The sequence below is a fragment of the Chrysemys picta genome, chromosome 7 (genome assembly GCF_011386835.1).
Source record: "Chrysemys picta bellii isolate R12L10 chromosome 7, ASM1138683v2, whole genome shotgun sequence".
In the NCBI taxonomy this organism is placed as follows: Eukaryota; Metazoa; Chordata; order Testudines; family Emydidae; genus Chrysemys; species Chrysemys picta.
The window spans coordinates 1,873,693-1,894,251 of record NC_088797.1 but is presented as its reverse complement, the minus strand read 5'-3'; the positions used below and the strand labels follow the sequence as shown (position 1 = coordinate 1,894,251).

Below are 20,559 nucleotides of genomic sequence, written 5' to 3'. Positions count from 1 at the left end.
CATGGCCTCCCGTCACTAGTGGTTTGAAAGGATTCTTTATGACTGAGATCTTCCCTGGTGAGTTTATTAAAGCTCATTGACAAGTCTCCGGAGTGGAACTGAGCCCCCCCATCTCACACTGACTTTAACAGAAACAGAGGGTGTTCAGCACCCCCCTGGATTGGCCCTGGGTGCTGATTTAGCTGGGCAGAACTCCAGTGCAGCCGGAGCAAGCGTGTAGGACAAGGCCTTTGCCCGGTGCAGTTCGGCGGGGGGACCCACTGGGGCTAAGCCACACACACACGTCACGTTATGTAACATCTTTGTTTAAGATGCTTGTTTGTGAGCAGCCGCAAGAACTTGGAGAAGTTGAAGTACTGCCTGATTGGGAGTGCCGGAGCCATAGCCTAGCAGCTGAATAATAAGCCTGCATTCTTTCTCGGAGAAGTGGGGAAATGGGCTTATTTTTCAAGGCGTCTCCGCCAAGCCATCGCGCCGTGCAAGACAAATGGCTAGAGAGGATGGCACAAATCCACGAGCAAACAAGGAGCTCCTAGTGCTAGGGCCCAGCCGAGCCCAGCAGGTCGAATTCTTTCCCAGATCAGCTCTGCATTCTGTGACATCTTGGTCTGTCAAGTACAATTACTATAATCTTCCACAGCCTTTCAGAGTAAGGAACCCAGCTTAGAAGCCAGGCATCTACAGGATGAAAGCTGCCTTTGTGCCTGGGCAGACCCTGGGTGCAAGTCAGACATTAGGTATACAGAAGTGAGTTCTTTACGTGGCGGGAGAAGAAGTCAAAGGAAAACTTCGATGCTCATCTCCTTTAAGATCCTGCTGATTTTTGCCTGCGTTGCTCTGTGGAATAAACTGGAGCTGTCAGGGAGCCAGGAGCCGTGTGTTTGCACATTCCCTAGTGTTTAATGCAGCCCATGCCTCTCCACAGATTGTGTGGACAACACCACAGAACAACACAGAGCCTGCGACTCCCCGCAAGCGCAAGCCAATTGGACAATTCGGAGGGACTGCCGGAGATCTGGGGGAGGCTTTCTGGACACTGAACGTGTACTATGGGAGCAGCTCACGGGAAAAAGGTAATGGGATGCCTTTATTCTTTGATGCTTAAGCATTGGTGCCTTTGAAGAGATGACCCTTGTCTGCTCACATGTAGCTCTGATTAACCCCTTTGTGCACTGCCCAATCCTTTCAGGAGTTCAGTGGTGGGTTAGAGACAAGGAGCGGCTGGTGTGGACACAGGTGTCAAACGCTGTCAACTGAATGAAGTAATTCGATCTGATCAGATTGATAATTGGCCGTCCTTTAGGGAGCTCTCTAGGGCCAATGAGGAGCGTGGGGTGGGGCTGAACAGTGATATGTCCGGAAGCTGGAGAGCTGCACACACGCACACCCACAAACCAGGCTTAGCTTTTGCAGTCACTGCCAATGACAATGTTCACTCACATATCTGATGTTTTTAATCTTGTCAGGCAAGGTCAGCAGGGTTTTACCGACTTCACTTGTGACAGTTCTAAGCGATGTTAACCGCAGGGCAGCATTTTGCTTTCTGGCGCATTGGGGAGATGTGTAAAGTGAATGGGTGTGCAGGTCTGTCCATTGCATTCTCTCTAGATCTACAGCATGATGCCAGGGGTCCATCAGCAAGCCAGTGCCAGAAGCGAAGGAGACCTCTTGGGATTGTTCTACTTGCTAAACTCAGCAGCCTGGCGTCTTGCGTCACTAGGAGCAGCTCACTGCATTGTTTTTTCATTTGATTAGTGTAAATAAAATGTGAACTTATTCCCCTGTAGTAAAAAGCATTCCTCTCTGGCCGGTTTGGCATGCCTGCCTTCACGTTTCTGATCAGAAATGACCCTCCACCTTGAGAAAACATGTTAGAGGCTACAGCTGAGCAAATATTCATCGCAAATCAGTTCTTTAATGTAGCCTCTTGTCTGTTCGAGAATCACCTGCAAGCAGCTCAGAATTTCCCGGAATGTATTCACTGGGCAAAAGCATGGCTGGTTCTCAGAAATATTTCTTGCCCTGTAAATTGTTCACAGCTCACTCGCCACCAAGTATGCAAGGCCGGATTCCTCTGTCAATGAAACTCAGCTGAGGTCTCTCCCTCCCCTCATCTGCCAGGAGGACGTGTTTGTTTTCCTCCCTTTCTCTTCTCCCATTAACTCCCCTTCCCACTAAGGGCACAGTCAGCATCAAATGCCACAATTACAGATTCATAGATTCCAAGGCCAGAAGGGACCATTGTGATCATCTGCCTGATTCCCCGTATAACACCGGCCAGAGACCTGCCACCAAACAATCCCTGCAGCAGAGCGTCTCGGAAAACGTCCCAGCTCCATTTCAGAACTGCCAGTGATGGAGAATCCACCACAACCCTCGGGGAACAGTGCCAATGGTTCATGACCTTCACTGTCGAAAAATTACGCCTTATTTCCAGTCTGAATTGTCTAGCTTCAACTGCCAACCATTGGATCTGGCTAAACCTTCCTCTGCTAGACTGAAGAGCCCATTCCCTGCATAGGCACTTATAGACTATGATCAAGTCATGCCTTATCCTTCTCTTTCTTCAGTTACATAGATGGAGCTCATTGAGTCTCTCACTATAAGGCAAATTTTCTAATCCTTTCATCGTTCTCATGGCTTTTCTCTGACCCCTCTCCGATTTATCAGCATCCTTCTTGAATTGTGGGCACCAGAACTGGACACAGGATTCCAGCAGCGGTCGCACCTGTGCCAAACACAGAGGCAAAATAACCTCTCTGCTCCTACTCGAGATTCCCCTGTTTATGCACATTAGCCCTTTTGCCCTCAGCATCACACCCGCAGCTCATGGTCAGCTGATTATCCAGCATGATCCCCAAATCTTTTTCCGAGCTTTCCCTGGTAGAGTCCCCCATCGTGTAAGTACGGCTGACGTTTCCATTTAGCTGTATTAAAACACACGTTGCTTGCTTGCACCCAGTTTACCAAGCGAGCTAGATCACTCTGAAGCAGTGACCTGTCCTCTGCATTATTTACCACTCCCTCAATTTTTGTGTCATCTGCAAACTTCCATAAATTAGCCTTTTCCTAACCTATCCCATACACTCCACCGCTGTGACACAGAGTATAGCTGCATTCGAGCTGCACAGTGGAACTTCCTGCTCGCGGAGACATACCTGTGTTAGCTCTGATTGAGGGGAGCCATGGTGCTGGGAGGGGATAGCCACGCCAACCATGATATCATCGGAGCCCCTCCTGCTGCTCAAGCCCCCGCGGCTGTACTTCTAGCTCCATCAGGGATGTCTCCTGGAGTGGGAGTTTGCACCTGGCTTGAATGATGATGTACCCGAAGTCTGTGGGATGGAGGGCTGAATTTGTACCAAAGTAGCCCTGAGACGTGCTTCAATGCCTTCTATGTTACACCAAGCCGTGCGCTAGGAGCTGACTGGGGACAAGGTAACAGCGTTTTTTAATTTAACGATAAAATCCCCCTCACGAGTGCTGCCATGGGGCCAGTGCCCCCCAATCGCCTCCATAACCCCTGCACTATAGCTGGTGGATGGCAGGGCCCACAAAAGAGGAGCGTTTCCAGTACAGCAGGCTTGGCTCTGACACGCTTCTGAAAGATGCTGGTTTGAAGACGACTTGACTTGGGTGGGTACAAACAAGGTCAGAGATTTCACTTGCATTTCAACAACCACAACGTTGCCTGGTTAGACAAAAGAATGTGGCCCTGGGTAGTGGCCGGTAAGCAGGAAGAGCCGTTAGAGACTAATGACTTGTGGGTCCATTTTTTATTGTCTAGAATGAATCTGATGGCGGTGGAAGGGAAAGCCCCTTTTCTCCTGTTTCCTAGGTACGGTTAGGTTGTGCGTTTCCTCCAGCACTGAGTTAATGTCTATGTGCCCAAGCAGAAGCTAGCCTGGCTGAGGGGCTGTAATCAGGGGTTCCCGAGTGCCAACCTCCTTTCTCTGGCGTCCTTCGCAGGCATTTACAGACTCCCTGCGTGTGTTCAGATAAAGTTTCGCCTGATACATACAAGCGAAGCAGGAGAGCCGGATTTAACATGGCTGCCGCAATGTCTAGTGAGTAGCTCGGCCCGGAAAACAGAGGAACAAAGGACAAGGGAGAGGCCTAGCCAGCTGTCAGAGGACTGGCCCAGGGCCGGCGTAGCAGCCCCTGTATGCCATGCCCCTCTGCAGACAGTATCGGGGCGTGGCCAGGATATAGCGACGCCCCATTGACAGCGCTTTGTGCGTCCTGCCAGCTAGCCCCAGTCGTTTGTGGCGAAGTTTGGCCCTGGTTATGTAGGTAGGACTTTCATCCATCCCTGCAGTATCTGAGCCCCGTGCCCGCGCTGCTGGATTCAGCCTTCCAGCCGTCCTGTGAGGCAGGGACTTCAGCCGTCCGATGTTATAGCTGGGGAAAGTGAGCCAAAGAGGATAAGTGACTTGCTCAGGGATACACAGGGTGTCTGTGGCAGAGGTGGGAATTGGGATTCTGGCTTGAGTCTCTTAACCACCTCACCCTCCTCTCTGGCTCTGATTTACATCGCTGGACTGGCCCTGTGCACAGGGACCTCGTGAACAGTACTGTGTGCTCCTGGCTGCAGCCCAGGACTCGGGCCATAGCCTGTGCTCCTTGTCTCAGACCATGCGAACCAGGGGATCTGTGACGCGGACAGCCTGGGTGGAAGCCTACCCGGAGGCCCGCAGCGGGAGCCACGCCAAGAGGTTAGCAGTGTTTGTGGACCCCAAGGAAAGACATCTGTCGCCACACACGAAAGGCACAAGGGGGACTAGGGCCAGCACAAGGAGCGAGCTGATCGCCTGTGAGAGTCAGGGAGGAATTGTCCATCCTGGCACATTGGTGCTGCGTGGGAGGAGCGTTACTGCCCAGTGAAGCGTTAGCACTGGTCCCTCTGAACCAGCTGCGTCTGCTCTGCCCAGGTATGACATCCCCTGTGTGAGCTCCTCCTCCCCTAGCTGTACCTGCCGGTCCTGGCCAGGTTATGCTAACAGAAACTGCGTGGCGGTTTTGTCCAAGCCCTCCCAGGCGTCATTAAGAGCTGCATTGAACACGCTGCTGCAGAAGGGCTGGGTTCCCTCAGCCAGGCCCAGGCCCAGGACGTGCCGGTGAGGGGCTACACGTACGTCACACCCAAGCTAGGGCTGAAGTCAGGAACTGTCCCAGCTTCACGCCTTTCAGATTTAGAACAGAACAGCAGCGCCGAGGGATTAAAATAAGTGGATTGTGATGTACAGGACATCAGCAGAACAATAGGGCTTAGCAAAGAGTGCCGGCATATCCGCAGGGAGCTTGCAGGGCGTTAGCTGCCAGCCCTAGGTCAGGGATCCCACAAAATTCCCCCTTCTAGGGTTGCAGCTGCTTCACCATCGCTGCCTCATGTGGGGACACCGGCTCCGCACAGATCCACACCAGCAACTGCAAGATCGGGGCTGAAACAGGGACAAGATGCAACAGGAGGCGCAGAACACGGCCGAGGGCAGGAAGGGGGAGATCAGGGTGAAAAGGCCTCAGGGCCAGGCCCTCTGCCCTGTGCTTTGCAAAGCACAGATTCCGCCGTCATCAGTGAGATAAAGGGGAGTAAAGGCAATGGGGGGTTATTAGATTTAGAGCAGATCAACAACCTAAGCTAATCTAGCTCTCCGGCCCTGTCTGGGAGTTACTCCAGAGACTGATTTGCAGTTCTGAGGAGAGACTGCAGGAAGAGCCATGGGAGGGACGTGGAATTGCTCTTTCATGTCTCTGCTGTTGTGTCCGGGGTTTCCTTGCACCTCTTGCTCACCTGCACATTTAACACATTAGCAATGCTGGCCTCAAGCTTCGCTGGCAGAGCCGGCCACCTTCTCAGTGACGGTTCTGGCCACACACATTCTCCGGAATGTCAGGCTTCCACAACACTGCAAAGACATACCCTGGTGTCAGCTCATCTTCCCTTGCAGCCGGGAGCGTGGCTTGCGGATATGAACTACTGAAGGCAGCAGTCCAATGATTTAGGAAGAAGGCCTTCAGACAATGACCGGGGGGTTACATAAGCAAATGAAGCATGCTGCACCAGCCTGATCGTCTGTTTTAAATTCTCCCTGTGGAGAGGTTTAGTTATAGTCAAGGGGAAGGGTCTGGCCTCTCCGGGAACGGGAGCCTGAAGATAGGCCATAGGTCAAGAGTGTTAAACTGGAAATAGCAGCTGGAACTGAAAACTCCGCCAATGCCGTGAAGTCAGCCCGTGTCACTCAGTTCTTTATGAACTGCCGTGGTGCTCTCCTACTTGGCCTGTCAGTATTTCTAGTCTGTCATAGGGCGAGCCCACCTGCAGCGCCCTCCAGTGGCAGAACAGGCATGCTGGCCTCAAATTCCCTCCTTCAGCGTCCCCATTAACGTCACACAGGCTTTCTTGCCTCAACAATTCCCTCCTTTGGGACAGTTTATTACCAAAACATAGTTCAAATATTCCATAACAAAAGCCCTAGACTAACTCCACTTCTCCATAGTCGCCAATGTATATAGTCCTTAATACCTCACATTGTCTAGTCCACTGACCTAGCACGTACCACGTGCCCGCGTCTTCCACCACACCCGGATTCTTCTTTGGACCTTTCAGCAAGACAGCCACCCAGCTCGCACAACTAGACTGTAACCCTGCTCTTCCCAGCAGGAACCCCCACATCCTCTCTGCTGGGAGTTCTGCCTCACCAGGGGAGCACCCATATCAGCCCCCTTTTCCAGCTCCCAGCACTCAGCTGCCCGTGGGTAAGCCCCTCCACCGCTCACACATTCCCAGAACATCGGACATTCCCGCACTTCCAGGAACGGCATGGGCCTGCCCCCGCCAGCGTGACCTCACATGCCTGGCATGTGCAAGGTCCTGCCACATGGGGGACGCCATTTTCTAGAGTGCCCTGGCGCCACCAGCCTGAGCTGCGTGAAGCGGGCGAGGTTAGGACAGAGGGCTGGAGTGGCACCCTCTTCAGAATGGTGCCGCCCATCCGCTACTGGATAAAACCACCTCTGGTTTTCTCCTAGGACTGGACAGGGGACAAACCCACCAGAGAGAGGCCAGGCCAGTATCAAGAGAGACGAGTGGCCTCCCTATCCACTGCCCCTTGCCTTCTGCCTTCTCTGGCCCTTTGCTCTGGCTCTCCAACTTGAATGCCAGGAGGCAACTCCCTCAGCTGCTCTCCTGCCTTCAGCCCTCTCATCTTCTGCCTTCCACCAGGAACCACCTACAGCTTCCTTCAGGGACCTCCTGCAGTCTCTCGATCTCTGGCCTTCCAGGCAGCTCTCGCTGCCCCTTCCTGACCAACTCTTCTCTTTAGAGCCCAGGTGCCCTCTTTTAAGCCCAAATGGGGGTCAGCTGACCCATCACAGGTGCATTGGCCTCTCTCTTCTCTTGCCACCATGTGAAACATGACAATACATTTAAGGATGCTACATAAAAATAAAATGTACCACACAGATGTTGCCAGGATCACTAGAACTGCTCTGTACTCGGCTGTATTTCTGCCAATTTCCTGTATCCCCTGACTCCCACATCTCTGTATTACTTTTCTGACTGCTGCTGATCATCGAGATATTTAAACACCCCCAAGTGCTTTCCACTCTTGTAATCAACTCATTCTGTCAGTTCCACTTATCCACAGACGACGACACAGTCCAGTGATGGTGACATCAGCCACTGGTATGGGAAACCGGTTGTCACCAGGCCCCAAGTCCATAGGAAGTGAAAGCAAAGCAGCAGGTAACCTTTTTGTACTGAGTGATAGCCTGTAATCTCTGGAGCGATGTGCTACTCCCGATTTAGTGTAACTACTGTTACAGCAGTAAAAGTATAATACCATGCGCTATGCCAGACGTAGTATAACTGTACCTCTGGGCAACCTTACATGCCATCCCTTTCAATTGACATGGTACATCGGGTTATTGGGGAGATCGTACTGCAGCTCTACAGAAGTTAAAGGAAGTTGCATACTTCAGCTCTTTTCTATTTAAGAAGCTTTGGAGAAGAGTGAGCTCTTCCTACTCATTTCTTCAGATTTTTACCTACCTCCCCCTCCCACATATAAAGGAAGCTCCCCACGAAATGAAACTGTGCCTTGATTTTCCCTGCCGCTCCCATCGACGCAAACACAAGATAGATAAAAGATCAAATAAAGACAAGATAAAATAGACCTGTTGTTTCAAAAAGCAACAGAGGGTCCTGTGGCACCTTTGAGACTAACAGACGTACTGGGAGCATAAGCTTTCGTGGGTAAGAACCTCACTTCTTCAGATGCAAGCCACAGGACCCTCTGTTGCTTTTTACAGATTCAGATTAACACGGCTCCCCCTCTGATACTGTTGTTTCAAAATGATCCTGCTTCCTGCAATTTCAGATAAAATATGGTTAGCCATACATTCGTTGCAAGCACGATCATTTCCCCAAACCAGATGATTCATCCTGCAAAGGTGACGAATGCTACAAGAGTCAATATTTCAATTCTAAAATACAAGCTACGTCCTGGAATAAAATCCCTAGAAGGAAAGGGGCTAATATTACTTATACTGTACCTCTCCTCTAACAGGAGGAGAACGGTGCATCGATAAATAACAGGTCCTTTGCCCCTTTCATTGGCTTTGGTGCAGGTAATAGAGTAAAGCCACTGGCTAGATAGTCATAAGAGGTGTCTCTTTCAAAGCTAGTCATTTTGTCCATTGTAAGGTTGTCCAAGATTATAAGCATCTACCTGTTGATTCTGCCACTGGCACAGCAAGGGTAGCAAGTAAAGAACTAAGTAGAAGTTTCAGAGGAGCAGCCGTGTTAGTCTGTATCCGCAAAAAGAACAGGAATACTTGTGGCACCTTAGAGACTAACACATTTATTAGAGCATAAGCTTTCGTGGGCTACAGCCCACTTCTTCGGATGCGAACCATTCTATATGCATCCGAAGAAGTGGGCTGTAGCCCACGAAAGCTTATGCTCTAATAAATTTGTTAGTCTCTAAGGTGCCACAAGTACTCCTGTTCTTTTTTTTAAGTAGAAGTTGTGTTTCTTTTGGTTCTTCTTCCTCTGGTTCTCAATATAGCAGCAGGCAGTGATGCCATTTTTATCAGTGTCACCAGACAGCTGAACAGGGGAATTCTCTTCCAAGCCTCACATGTGGATCAGCATCTGAACACAGGCACAACCTCAAGCATTCTAGCCCAACCAACCCTAAAACAAAGGCTTTGTTTTCTGAAGGGCATATTGTTAATGAGCCTCTGTTTGCCACAGACTGGACATTGGGTCAAAGCAGCACCTGGTATAATTCCATTTGTTCCAGTGGAGTTTACACCAGGGAAGAGTTTGACCCTTTCTCTTGACCGGTGCCAGCTGTGAAACGGCAAGGAGCTGGCAGAGAGCAGAGCTCTTAAATGCTAAGGGGAAGTTTAAAGGGAAAATCTGTGTCACTAAATGGAAAATTCACATTGACCAAAAGCCGCTTCTCTCCCTTGGAGCTTTTGGAAACTCTTGTCCTGCCCATTCGAATGCTGGGCCCTGCTTTTGGACAGAGGAGTGCAGAGCAAAGGCAAACAAGAGCAGCAGTGTTTGTGGCTGGCAGGACAGAGAAGAGCTTTATCATGCGAGCCAGAAACGGGCCCGTTCATTGACTGCAAGGCAGAGTGCAAGGAAGAAAGAACTCCAATTTCCGGGGGATTAACATGTCATGCCAGCCAGCCGCGCCGAGAGCCGGAGCGTGATTCCACCAGCGCTATAGATCCGGGAACTTCCATTTAAGGGGAAGAAATGGACCCGGGGTCCCAGATGTAATTACTCAAAGACTGTTCTGTTCGTTCCCCAGCTCAGTTCCCATTTCCTTCCTTCTAAAGCTCATCAGCCTCCGCCGGCATCAGCTGGAAAGCAACAACCGGTAGCAAGAAGAGCCTCGGGAATCAAACGGGAAAATGGAACGGAACGGGCCAGATCCGCAGCTGCCATAAATCAGGGTCGTTCCATTTACATCAGTGGGGCTTGTGCAGATTTGCAGCAGCTGAGGATATGCCCCAAATGTCTTTATGTGAACATACAACTATCCCCACGTTAGTCAATAATCCCAATTAAACTGGAACCGCCAGTTCTGAAAGGCAGAGCAAAACTCACTGGCTGGAAGCTGATGTCTGTGCTCCAAGGCAGAGATGTCGGGGAAGGCAGGAGCATCTGCATGGGAGGAGGATAGAGCAAGGGGGAAAGAGCATTTGCTTAGATTCAGAGACCCCATGGCCAGAAGGGACCGTTGTGATCATGTAGTCTGACCTCCTGCGTCGCACGGGGCAGAGACCGGCCACGCAGTGACCCCTAGAGCAGATCTAGGCAAACAGCCCATCTGGATTTCAAAATGTGAGACTCCACCACGACCCCTGAGCAATTGTTCCAGTGGTTAATGACCCTCACTGTTACAAACCAACACCTTATTTCCAGTGTGACTTTGTCTAGCTTCAACTTCCAGCCATTGGATCCAGTCAGACCTTTCACCACTAGACTGAAGAGCTCATTAATTAAATATTTGTTCCCTGTGATCCCTTCTAGGCTGTGATCAAATCACCCCTTAACATTCTCTTTGTTAGACTCACGGAGCTCAATCTATGTAGTTTATCACTATAAGGCAGGTTTTCTAATCCTTTAATCATTCTCGTAGCTCTTCTCTGAGCCCTCTCCAACTTATCAGCATCCTTCTTGAACTGTGGGCAGCAGAACTGGACACAGGATTCCAGCAGCAGGCCCGCCACTGCCAAATACAGGAGTGAAATAACCTCTCTGCTCCTATTTGAGATTCCCCTCTTTCTGTATCCAAGGATCGCATTAGCCCTTCGGCCACAGCATTGCACTGTGAGCTGATTATCCACCACGACTCCCAAATCTCTGTCAGAGTCGCTGCTTCCCAGGCTAGAGTCCCCCATCCTGCAAGCGTGACCTTCAGTCTCTGTTCCTAGATGGATACATTTACATTTAGCCGTATTAAAATGCATATTGTCACTTGTACCCAGTTTGCCAAGAACTCTGTATCGAGTGACCTGTCCTCTGCATTATTTATCACTCTCCCAATTGGTGTGTCATCAGCAAACTTTAGCAGTGATGATTTTATGTTTTCTTCCAGGTCATTGATAAAAAATGTGAAATAGCGTCGGGCTAAGGACAGCTTCCCACAGGACTCTGTTAGAAAAACAGCTGCTCAGTGCCAACTCCCTGTTTTAACGCTGGTGGTGGCAGCAAATGCTGGTTGTGGGGGAGAGACGCTGTAAGCCGATGAACAATTGCCCTCCGTGTGCTTTTCAAAGGCTGCCTACAGGCTATATTGACCTTAAAGAATGTTACTCATCTGGCCAGAAAAGCATGCAGTGTGAGATGCCGTATGACTGAAGGAAATGAGTTGTGTTGTGGTGTGAAGGCCGGGGGCCCCCAGGCATTGCCGGGTTCACTGACATCCAGGCCAAAGTTCTCAGGAAGGACCCACACTTTTGGATTGTCCCTAGCTCTTTTTTATAGCTATTGTGCAAAACCCAGTTTGGACGTTGCCGACTCTACGAGTTCCTCTCGGCACAGGAACACACCCATCCTGCTAGAACAGCGGCGGCCTTCGCGTCGCAATCTGGGCATGACACCCCCCCTTCAGGCAATGGGACCATCGATGGTAAGGCCCAAAAGGCAGAGCAAGTGGGGCTGGTGGTCACTAAACACTACCAGGGGTTTCGTGGCACTGATGTTTTGAGAGAAGATCTAATCAGCTGTGGGAGCAGGACAGAGAGTGGGGGTTTCCCTTGCGTTGTCCATAATAAACACGTCTGTTCAGGCATCAGAAGAGTTTTGCTAGAACGACTGGCCTGGCCGGTGCTGAAGCGACACCTGTTTGTGTCTCCTAGCACTGGCGAGCTTGTTGATGAGTGGTTGGCTCTGACGCAGAGATGAGCGCTCACGCTCTCTCTCCACGCAGTGCTGGGGAGACTATGGGCAGTGTGTCCACCCTGGCACATGGCAAGGTTGGCGTGAGCTGGGGGATGAATCCAATGGCTGTTTGTGGTCTGAATGTCCACACAGCTCTGTCCACAGGCATCCCTGCAGCCTGGTTCATGATGCCACATCCCCTGCCTTCTCCTCTTCCTCCTGTGTCCTCTTTCAGACCCCGGCAGCCTTTCCAAGCTGGGTTGTAGCCAAAGCGCTCTCGGGAGGAGCCTGCCTTTCTTCCAGCACTAGAGCCAGGCAGAGGGACAATTTCATTCCCAAAGGCTTTCCCACCTCATCTTATGCTTATCCCTGTGGGCTAATTTCAGCCACAGTTAGCTAGGCGCCACATTTGTGCCTTTGCACAGAATACCCAAAGGCGTAGGCAGTGCCCTGGCCTCGCAGGCTAACAGGTTGGGAGCTGTGGAGTACTAGCAATCATGGTTTGCAGTGGCCAAAAAGTGATGCCTTTCGCTTTACTTGGTGGAAAGAGGTTCCCCAGCCTTTCCTTCCCTCCAGGCCCTCATCTGCAGCTTGCTCCCGCCCTTTGGCTCCCATCAGCAGCAGTATGTCAGCCAAAGGGGTCAATGCAGAGTGACAGGGGGGCGCTCTGCCCAAGGGTCTGCTCTTTATGGTACTTCAGCTCTGACAGGCAGCAAAAAATGGCCAGTTCGGAGCCATATTCCTAACCACGGAGCTAGTGGGTTAGCCCTACATGCTGGGGTTTCTGTGCCAGCTGCAGGGTTGATTGCCCTGCTAAGATGTACACTCTGACACTGGACCGTCTGCCTTTTGTAATTAGAGATGTGCCCGAGCCAGACACCATAGCCACAGCCCGGCAAATGTCGCTGACATTCAGACTCCGAAACCAGATCCACACCCAAAGGCGAGAGCAAACCGCTATTCTGAACAACCCTGAATTTTGGGGGTGGGTGTCAAAATCTGGGCTTGACCAATGAGACTTGGGCCCTTCGCTATTTTCCAGATTTCTTGTGGGAACCGAGAGCTTTGAGCCTTGTTAGCAGGAGCAAAAAGAAAAGCAGCTCGGTGGTTTGTGAAGCAAAGAAAGCCCGAGTGTAATTAAAGAGCCCAGCTTGCTGACAGGCGTCAAACTCTGGGCTTTCGCTGCCGCCGCAGTCGAGGAAGGAGAACAAGCTCATGTCACTCCGACATGCCCACAGAAAATGCCCTGACGTACAGCTGAGCGCACTGGGCAGGAAGCAAGAGAGAGCTGCTGTCTTCCAGCCCTAAGAGACCATTTGAATAGAACTAAAGGGACTGAATTCTGCTGACACTATGGCCAAATGCCACCTGCAGCGTTAGGGAGGCTGCAGAAAGCATTTCTAGACAGATCCCTGGCCCACGGAACAGAGTTCCTTGTAGGACTTCTTTGCACAATTGTGCACACACACGTGCATGCACACACACACACACACACACAATCATTCTAACTGATCTAGCTCTTTCAAGCAGACAATCCCAAATGTATTATTGCTGGGTGAAATTCGCCCAGCAGGGTAAGGCACCCGAAGAGAGTCTGAAATGCAAACAGAGCTGCTACAATTCCACTGTATAGCGCGGGAGCTGTGGGAGAGGGGAATTTCGTATCCCCGGTGTGCAGAGGAGCTGGGCTCAGCCTCGCCGCCTCAGAAACCATTTACTTCCCCAGTATGGAGTCAACAAAAAACAGAACCGCTGAAAAATCTGGGTTTTTTCTTTTGCTCTTTCTCCTAAAACTGTTTCCTTTGGGACTGACAAAGGCCCGTAAAAGCTCAGCTGGGGAGCAGGCTGGTCTGCGGAGTAGGAGAGGCAGGTGGAGTCGTTAGTGGGAAAGTGACCAGAGCGATCACTGCCCGGGAAAAGCGCTGGCTGACAGATCTGGGCCAGCTCGCTGACGCCCAAATCAAAACTGATTCAAGTCTTTGCTGGGCTGCTGCTGCGGCTTTGTTCCTCGGGGTTTGCATTTGGATTGAGCCACTCACATGTCAAGGAAACTTCAGGAAGTAGCAAAACAAGAAGAATAATTTGTGTGTGCTTGTGGGGCCTGTCATCCCCACAGGATCCTTGAGCTCTTACTGCTGTGATCTCTTCATAGCCAACTACTGCTATGCAGCCACCTCTGGGGTGGGACTGTGGCTGTCAGGTGAACAATTTGCTCAGCTTCTACTGTATGGAAGTCTGGACAGGGGAAGTGTTGGCCAAGGATGCTGGGGCAAGCCTCTAAGCTAGCAATAAAAACGCTGACACAAAGTTCACAAACAATCTCTAACGCGTCTCCTCTGCCGAAAGCTGTGAGTGGACAACATACGATGGATCACTCGGCGATTGCCTGTTCTGTTCATTCCCTCTGGGGCACCTGGCATTGGCTATTGTTGGAAGACAGGATACTGGTCTAGATGGACCTTTACTCTGACCCACTACGGCCATTCTTATGTTCTTCTCCATGTTTTCCAGTGACTTTCTATCTATCACTTTTGCAACATTACTCCTACATGTACCAAGTCATGTAGGAGCTGCAGTGAGCATACTTCATTCTAAAATCAGCGTTAGTCGAACATGGGACTAGAGAGAGACTCGAGATGGGCTGGGTTGTGAAGCTCAGACACTCGGCAGTAGCTAAACTTGCCCAAAGTCCAGATGATTCAGATCCAGGTTTTTGATTTCGCTGATTATAGAGCCACAAAGACAGACCTGAATGTCTGCCACAGCCTTCAATTGTTCTTTGTAAAAGAGCAGCAGAGAATTACTCAGCATTAATGTCTCGGCTAGGAAGGCTTCCTTGACATCTAAAAATGTCTTCTTCAGTACAGGTGATGCTAAAACCCGCTGGCCCCATTAAACTCCAGTGTAGATCATGATTCATTATTTTATGGCAACCACAAGTGTGCTAGGCACTGCACAGAAAACATTCAGCGGGAGGTCCCTGCCCCACAGAACGTACGGCCTGTAGGAGTGGCTTGCCAGGTGACGGAGGGCGTGCCACACACCAGCAAGGGGAAGGGCATGGGAGGACATGCCCACATGGCTGCCTGTCTAGGAGCCATATGTCTTGGTAGTTCAGACATGAGAAGGTTTTTGTTTGTGCCCACATCAGTGCCTTTTTAGCTTAGGGCGGCAAAAAACCTAGAGCCGGCCCTGGGAACCAGGGGGTGGCGGTGTGTTTGCCCAGGGCACGCTTTGTCCCGGGTTTTAAGGAACCGTCCCTGTTTTCATTCCCAGGCCAGTGGTGATGTGTCCAAGTCCTACGCTGAAACCCCAACAACCCAAACGTTGGGGCTGGGAGCCAGACATCTAGGCCTGGATACAAATTCTGCAGTTACCACCTCTCCCTAATGGGCTGAACCAGACCCCAACATCTGATCAGAGCCAACTTTGAGATTGGCCCAAACACAGGCTGGCTTTTTCTGCTAGGACCCATCTCCTGTAGGCCTGAGGCAGTGAGGTCAAGTGGGAAGGGGGCCATAGTGGGCGTCAGAAGAGCTGGGTTCTGAAAGGGACACTAATAGCAGTTAACAAGGTTCTGCTGAATGGCGTGAATGTAGCCAACTGAGGGCAGTGCAAGAATTTGGCTGTGTGGGTGTGCACATGTTACACACGCAGCGCACCACAAGGGACTAGATGAAAAGTGACCCATTGCAGGTGAGGATTTGGGGGGTTCTTTGGCATAGTGTACTGCATGGCATAATGTTGTGCTTTGTTTTGTGTTAGGTGGCACCCAACCAAGACTTTCCTTGTGGTCTTTGTGTTGGAGTGTCAGATTTGACAGTCAGTGCTAATGCTTCCCAAATTGTCCTTGCATACTGATTGGCTGGGCTGTGGGTAGTGTTTTACACTGTGTCCGGCTATTCATTGCTTTGGTTAATTTGCAGGCAGCCTGCTGTTCAGACCTGTATAAAAGCAACACATTACGCTTGATCTCACTGGTCTCTGTAGTGTTTGTTTTTAGACTCAATACGCAGCATTGAGATTGGACATTTATTGGGGCCGAGTCTAACTCCCATTGAATTCACTAGTGGGTTTTTCCACTTGGATTGAGCCCTGAGGCTATTAGCTTCCCTTCTTTATCTTTGCAGTTATATTTTGCCGGGGCAGTCGGCAAAATGGGCCTGGTTCATCAGTGTTTTAAAACGTGTGGCCCTCTCTGCAAAACCATTGTTATTTCCTTAGTGCAGAACTTGCAGCCAGAGCAGTGCAAAGAGTAAAATCCAAATGAACCAGCGAGACAGGAGTCCCTGCTCGGAACAGATCCCAGCCTAGAGACACAAGTGGGTACAGTACAGACGTTCCCCGGGTTACGCAAGACCCGACTTATGCAAATCCACACTTATGGAAAAAATTCCGTAAGCTAGAAATAGGAGTTGTTGTTTTGGGGAGGAGGGGTTGCATCATGGTCGGAGATACGTTTAATTTGAGTTACGCAAGGCGTTCCGGAACAGAACGCTTGCGTAAGTTGGGGAGCGTCTGTACTGCAAAGAACACACCCAGCAACTGGACTGGAGCTAAATTGAATTAAATCCATACCTGCTGTCCACTACACCAGCATCATAACATGACAGTGGGCCAATCAGTCCAACAACACACCCTTTGCATAATGCAGAGACAATTCACTAAGGAATTATTATGTTGATGCATTATTGTCCCTGAAAGTGAAGCTTTTCTTTTTTTTATGTTGATGCATTTATTGTCCCTGAAAGTGAAGCATCACACTGGTTAGAAGCAGGTATCCTGCTTTTCCAATGCAGGTCCATCCTGACCTGCAACGCCCTCTTCCAGCTGCTCGGACCTCTCTGGTGCAGTGGCAGCTGACTCCCCTGTGCAGAGCTGGTGTCTGGTGCTGGGATGCGAATGAGAGTCTGTGGGGAATGGGATGAGGTCACCAAATCTGCTTCCATGTCAGGCCTAATCCAAACCTGAACCCTGCCCTCCCTCCAGAAATGAAAAGCGCAGGCCCTGAGGCCACAGAAAGCCTTAGGGAGGAAAGTGAGGTGGGGACAAGTCTCCTGCCAATAGCTCAGTACAGGCAGCACTCATTAAGGACCCGCACAGTGTCCTGCCACCCTGTGTTAAATATGAGTATGGAGCAACTTATACTCGATCCAGACTTTGGCCATGAATTCATAGGTGGATTCATGGTGTGATGGCCATGCCTGTCCTGTGAGCAATGAACATGACCTCTTGGTATTTCAGGTCAGTGTGGGCATTTGCGTTAAAGGCGACAAGGGAAAAAAACCAAAGGGTGCTTGATTTATGAATAAAATAACACGAAGGGCTATTCCAAGCACTGGCAACGTTCTACTTGAATAGCTAGTAAAGTGGCCACCTGTCTGATAGTCTCTGAGCACAGCCTGTGAGCCGCAGTAATGTGATAATAGTACAGTAATGAGATCTCAGGACTGGCCTCACTGTGTAAGCTTGCCATTTTTCGCCACAGTTGTTGAAAAGTCATTAGGTCACTGTTCGTTTTCCTGACATCAGCCAGAAATTAAATCTCACGGAAGTACTATAACCCTGAGCCTACCTTTAGCCCCGGTGGACTAGGACAGATTTTTAAAGGTCGGAAGATCAGTAATGAAATGTTACACCAATCATTTGATATACTGGAAAGCACTTTGCAATATGATAGTGAAATCTACTATGTTATGGGCAGGGAATAGAGGTAATATTATCTTTGTGCTTTGCTTAAAAAAACTAATCAGATGCTGTACAAACCCAGCTATGCATATGAGTCCCAGACAATGGGAACTGGCATAAAACAGCAATGCTTATGGTGTATTGAAACCAAGGTGAGATCAGGTATACAAAATCAAACAACCCGGCTCTGTGCTCAGAGGACAGTGTGTGAATTTCCCATTAACTTGTTCCTTATGTACATTAAAGGATTCCCATTACTATGGAAACATAATATTATGTCCTCCCTGGGTTAATGCTCTTTTCTGGAAATAAAGAGGAGGCGCTATCAGAGAGGGAGGTGTTAGAAGAAGAGGTGTGTTGGCAAACTGGTCATTAAAAAAAGCATTAAGCCACTAAGCCCACATGGTCCATCCAACAGTTCTGAAAGAACTCTGAAAGAAAGCAGGTGAGCTGCTGATGAAGATATGCAATCTCTTATTAAAATCAGTGACTGTTCCACAGGACTGGATGGTAGCAAATAATAATAATAATTAATAATAATAATTAATGGAGATATCCCATCTCCTAGAACTGGAAGGGACCTTGAAAGGTCATCGAGTCCAGCCCCCTGCCTTCACTAGCAGGACCAAGTACTATTGTATGTTGAACCTATATTGAAAAAAAGGCTTGAGGGTAGTCTGGGGAATTACACGGCAGTAAACCATACATCGGTACTTGGCAAACTGGTTGAAACAATGGTTAAAAGTTGAATTATGAAACACCTGGAGATCATGATCTGATAGCATCTATCCAGCCTGGTTTCTGTGAAGGAAAATCATGTCTCACTAATCCTTTAGAAGTCTTTGAATGTGTCAATGTAGTAATGGTTAAAGGAGAATAGGCTAACATTATTTAGACTGCCAATATGCCTTTTACAAGATCCCTCACAAGAGACCATAAAAGAAGCTAGGTCATCATGGGGTGAGAGGCAAAGCATTGTCAGCTGCTAGGGGACTATAACAGAGTGACTTGCCCCTGGGCTGGAGAACTTGGGGCTAAGCCAGTCCCGATTACAGGATGAGTCCACCTGAGGGGAATCAGGTATTTCAAATACAAAAGGCAGCTGGAAGCTGCAGGAAGCGGGTTTTGTTGAGATGGCCAGAGGCAGGATCCTTGCCAGTAAGCAAGGGAAGAGACTGTGTGGATCCTAGAGCTGCAGAAAGATTGTGTGTTTGTCTGGGGACTTCTTTGAGTTCCGTTTTGCACAATTATGTTGCCAGATTGCTGACGAGTGAATTAAAGGATCTGGGGCTGAGACGGCAACTGGAATCACTGTGAGTTCTTAAAGGGGCCCTCGTGACCAGGCCCCAGTTGCTGAGAGGGAGCATAATAGACAAACTATTCAGAATTCAGATGTGAGAGGAGAGCAGCAGCTTCAGGTAACGTCTTAGTATCTAGGAGCACCCAGCTACATGGTCTCATACAAGGCAACGGGAGCCAGCAATGGGAGGGCGTCTCCAGTTTAAAATAACCAATGTTCACCTCGGATTTGGCTGGTGTGCTTCTAAGTCTCATACGATATGGTTTCACCAGATGGAATTGCTGTGTCTCTTGGATGTTGCTGTGGCCAATGTGTTGTTTCAATGCATCAGACCTCCCTTTAAGGGTTATTGTTGAAGCACTAACATTGTTTTCATTAATCAGTGTGTTCATTCACTGACCATCCGTGTAAACAGTCTCTATGTCAACTTATGGGAATTAATTACCTTTTCTCCGATCTCACTTACATTAGAATATCTTGAGCAAACTCCAGTCAAGTTAATGGGGTTATACTGGTATGAACCGTGTGTGTGTGAGTTCAGAACCAGGCTGTAAATGTTCTTGCACTTGGGGGCATTTTATACACCTTAATATTTTTTAGTTACCATGAGCTGATTGCAACAATTCCTTTCCTAGCTCATTTACTCCGACGGCAACATAATACTATGACTATAACGCTATAAGATAAGGGCTTTGATATGGACCTAAATCCATCTGACACCATACTTATAAAAGAGCAATTAAATTTGCATTATTGCTACTTGGATTGTGCCCGTGTTGACAGCTGGCTTATCTAGCAACTTTCATCAACACACGAACACAAGTAAAGATTACCGAGAGGATGAATTTTGCTGAACGCTAGCGTTATGTTATCCAGGTGTAGGACAAGTATCACTTGTTCGAAATGTTGTATAGGAGGGCTGGGTAGGGGCTTTGGCAGAGGCGTGGGGTCCCTGGAGCGGACTCTCGCTCACCGGGCTAGAGATGGAAATTAACAAGTAGGAGGAAGAGGAAGAAGAAGGAAAGATAATTGATGTTTGCTCTTACCAGCCAGTTAATGGAGGTCCCCTGGCTTTGGCTTCACCTAATTTATGGTGAAGTTCCCCAGTCAAGCCGTTCAGAACTGAAGTAGCTCAGGAAATACAGGGGGTTCAGGGTGAAAAGGTGGGGGGAATCCTTGGGATCTGGCTCCATGTGAGAGCAGGATCCAAACTTGGGGACTGTACAACACACGGGAGCAGAGCTGGTGCTGTATATGCTGACTATGAAACAAAACCATATCAACAAAAGGGCAAATTCCCACTCGAGTCAGTCTTTATAAAATAAGTCATTTTCCCAGTTTTCTCTGCGACATGCAATGCCGCAGCCTAGCAGAGAGACTTGTACACTCCCAGGAATATAGCCGGCCTAGTGTGGTGTAATGATGGAGCACCACTCCTGGAGGTAACAAATGAAAATCCATGTCCTAGGGGAGGGCATTCGCATTTTCCATAAATACACATTATTATATTTTAACTAACTTTTAAAGGTCATTTCCCTTTCTCTTCGTGTTCTCCTCCTGACACATCGCTGTTTTCCTCTGACATCATATCCCTGTAGGAAAGCGGCCATGATAAGGTTAACTGGGTAACCCGGGGTATTATGGGATGGAGCCAGGTTCCAGCCGGTCC

The 20,559-nt window shown here is 49.4% G+C and overlaps 1 protein-coding gene across 1 annotated transcript in view; it reads left to right on the top strand.

The window, feature by feature from the left end:
* The first annotated feature begins 259 nt into the window (after window positions 1-259).
* FAM107A (family with sequence similarity 107 member A) overlaps window positions 260-20,559 on the top strand; it is a 63,574-nt gene continuing 43,274 nt past the window's right edge. Inside the window, exon 1 of the mRNA XM_008173320.4 lies at window positions 260-1,073. Within this exon, the coding sequence (XP_008171542.1) occupies window positions 1,050-1,073 (24 nt within the window). The 5' untranslated portion in view covers window positions 260-1,049. The remainder of the gene's footprint in view (window positions 1,074-20,559) is intronic.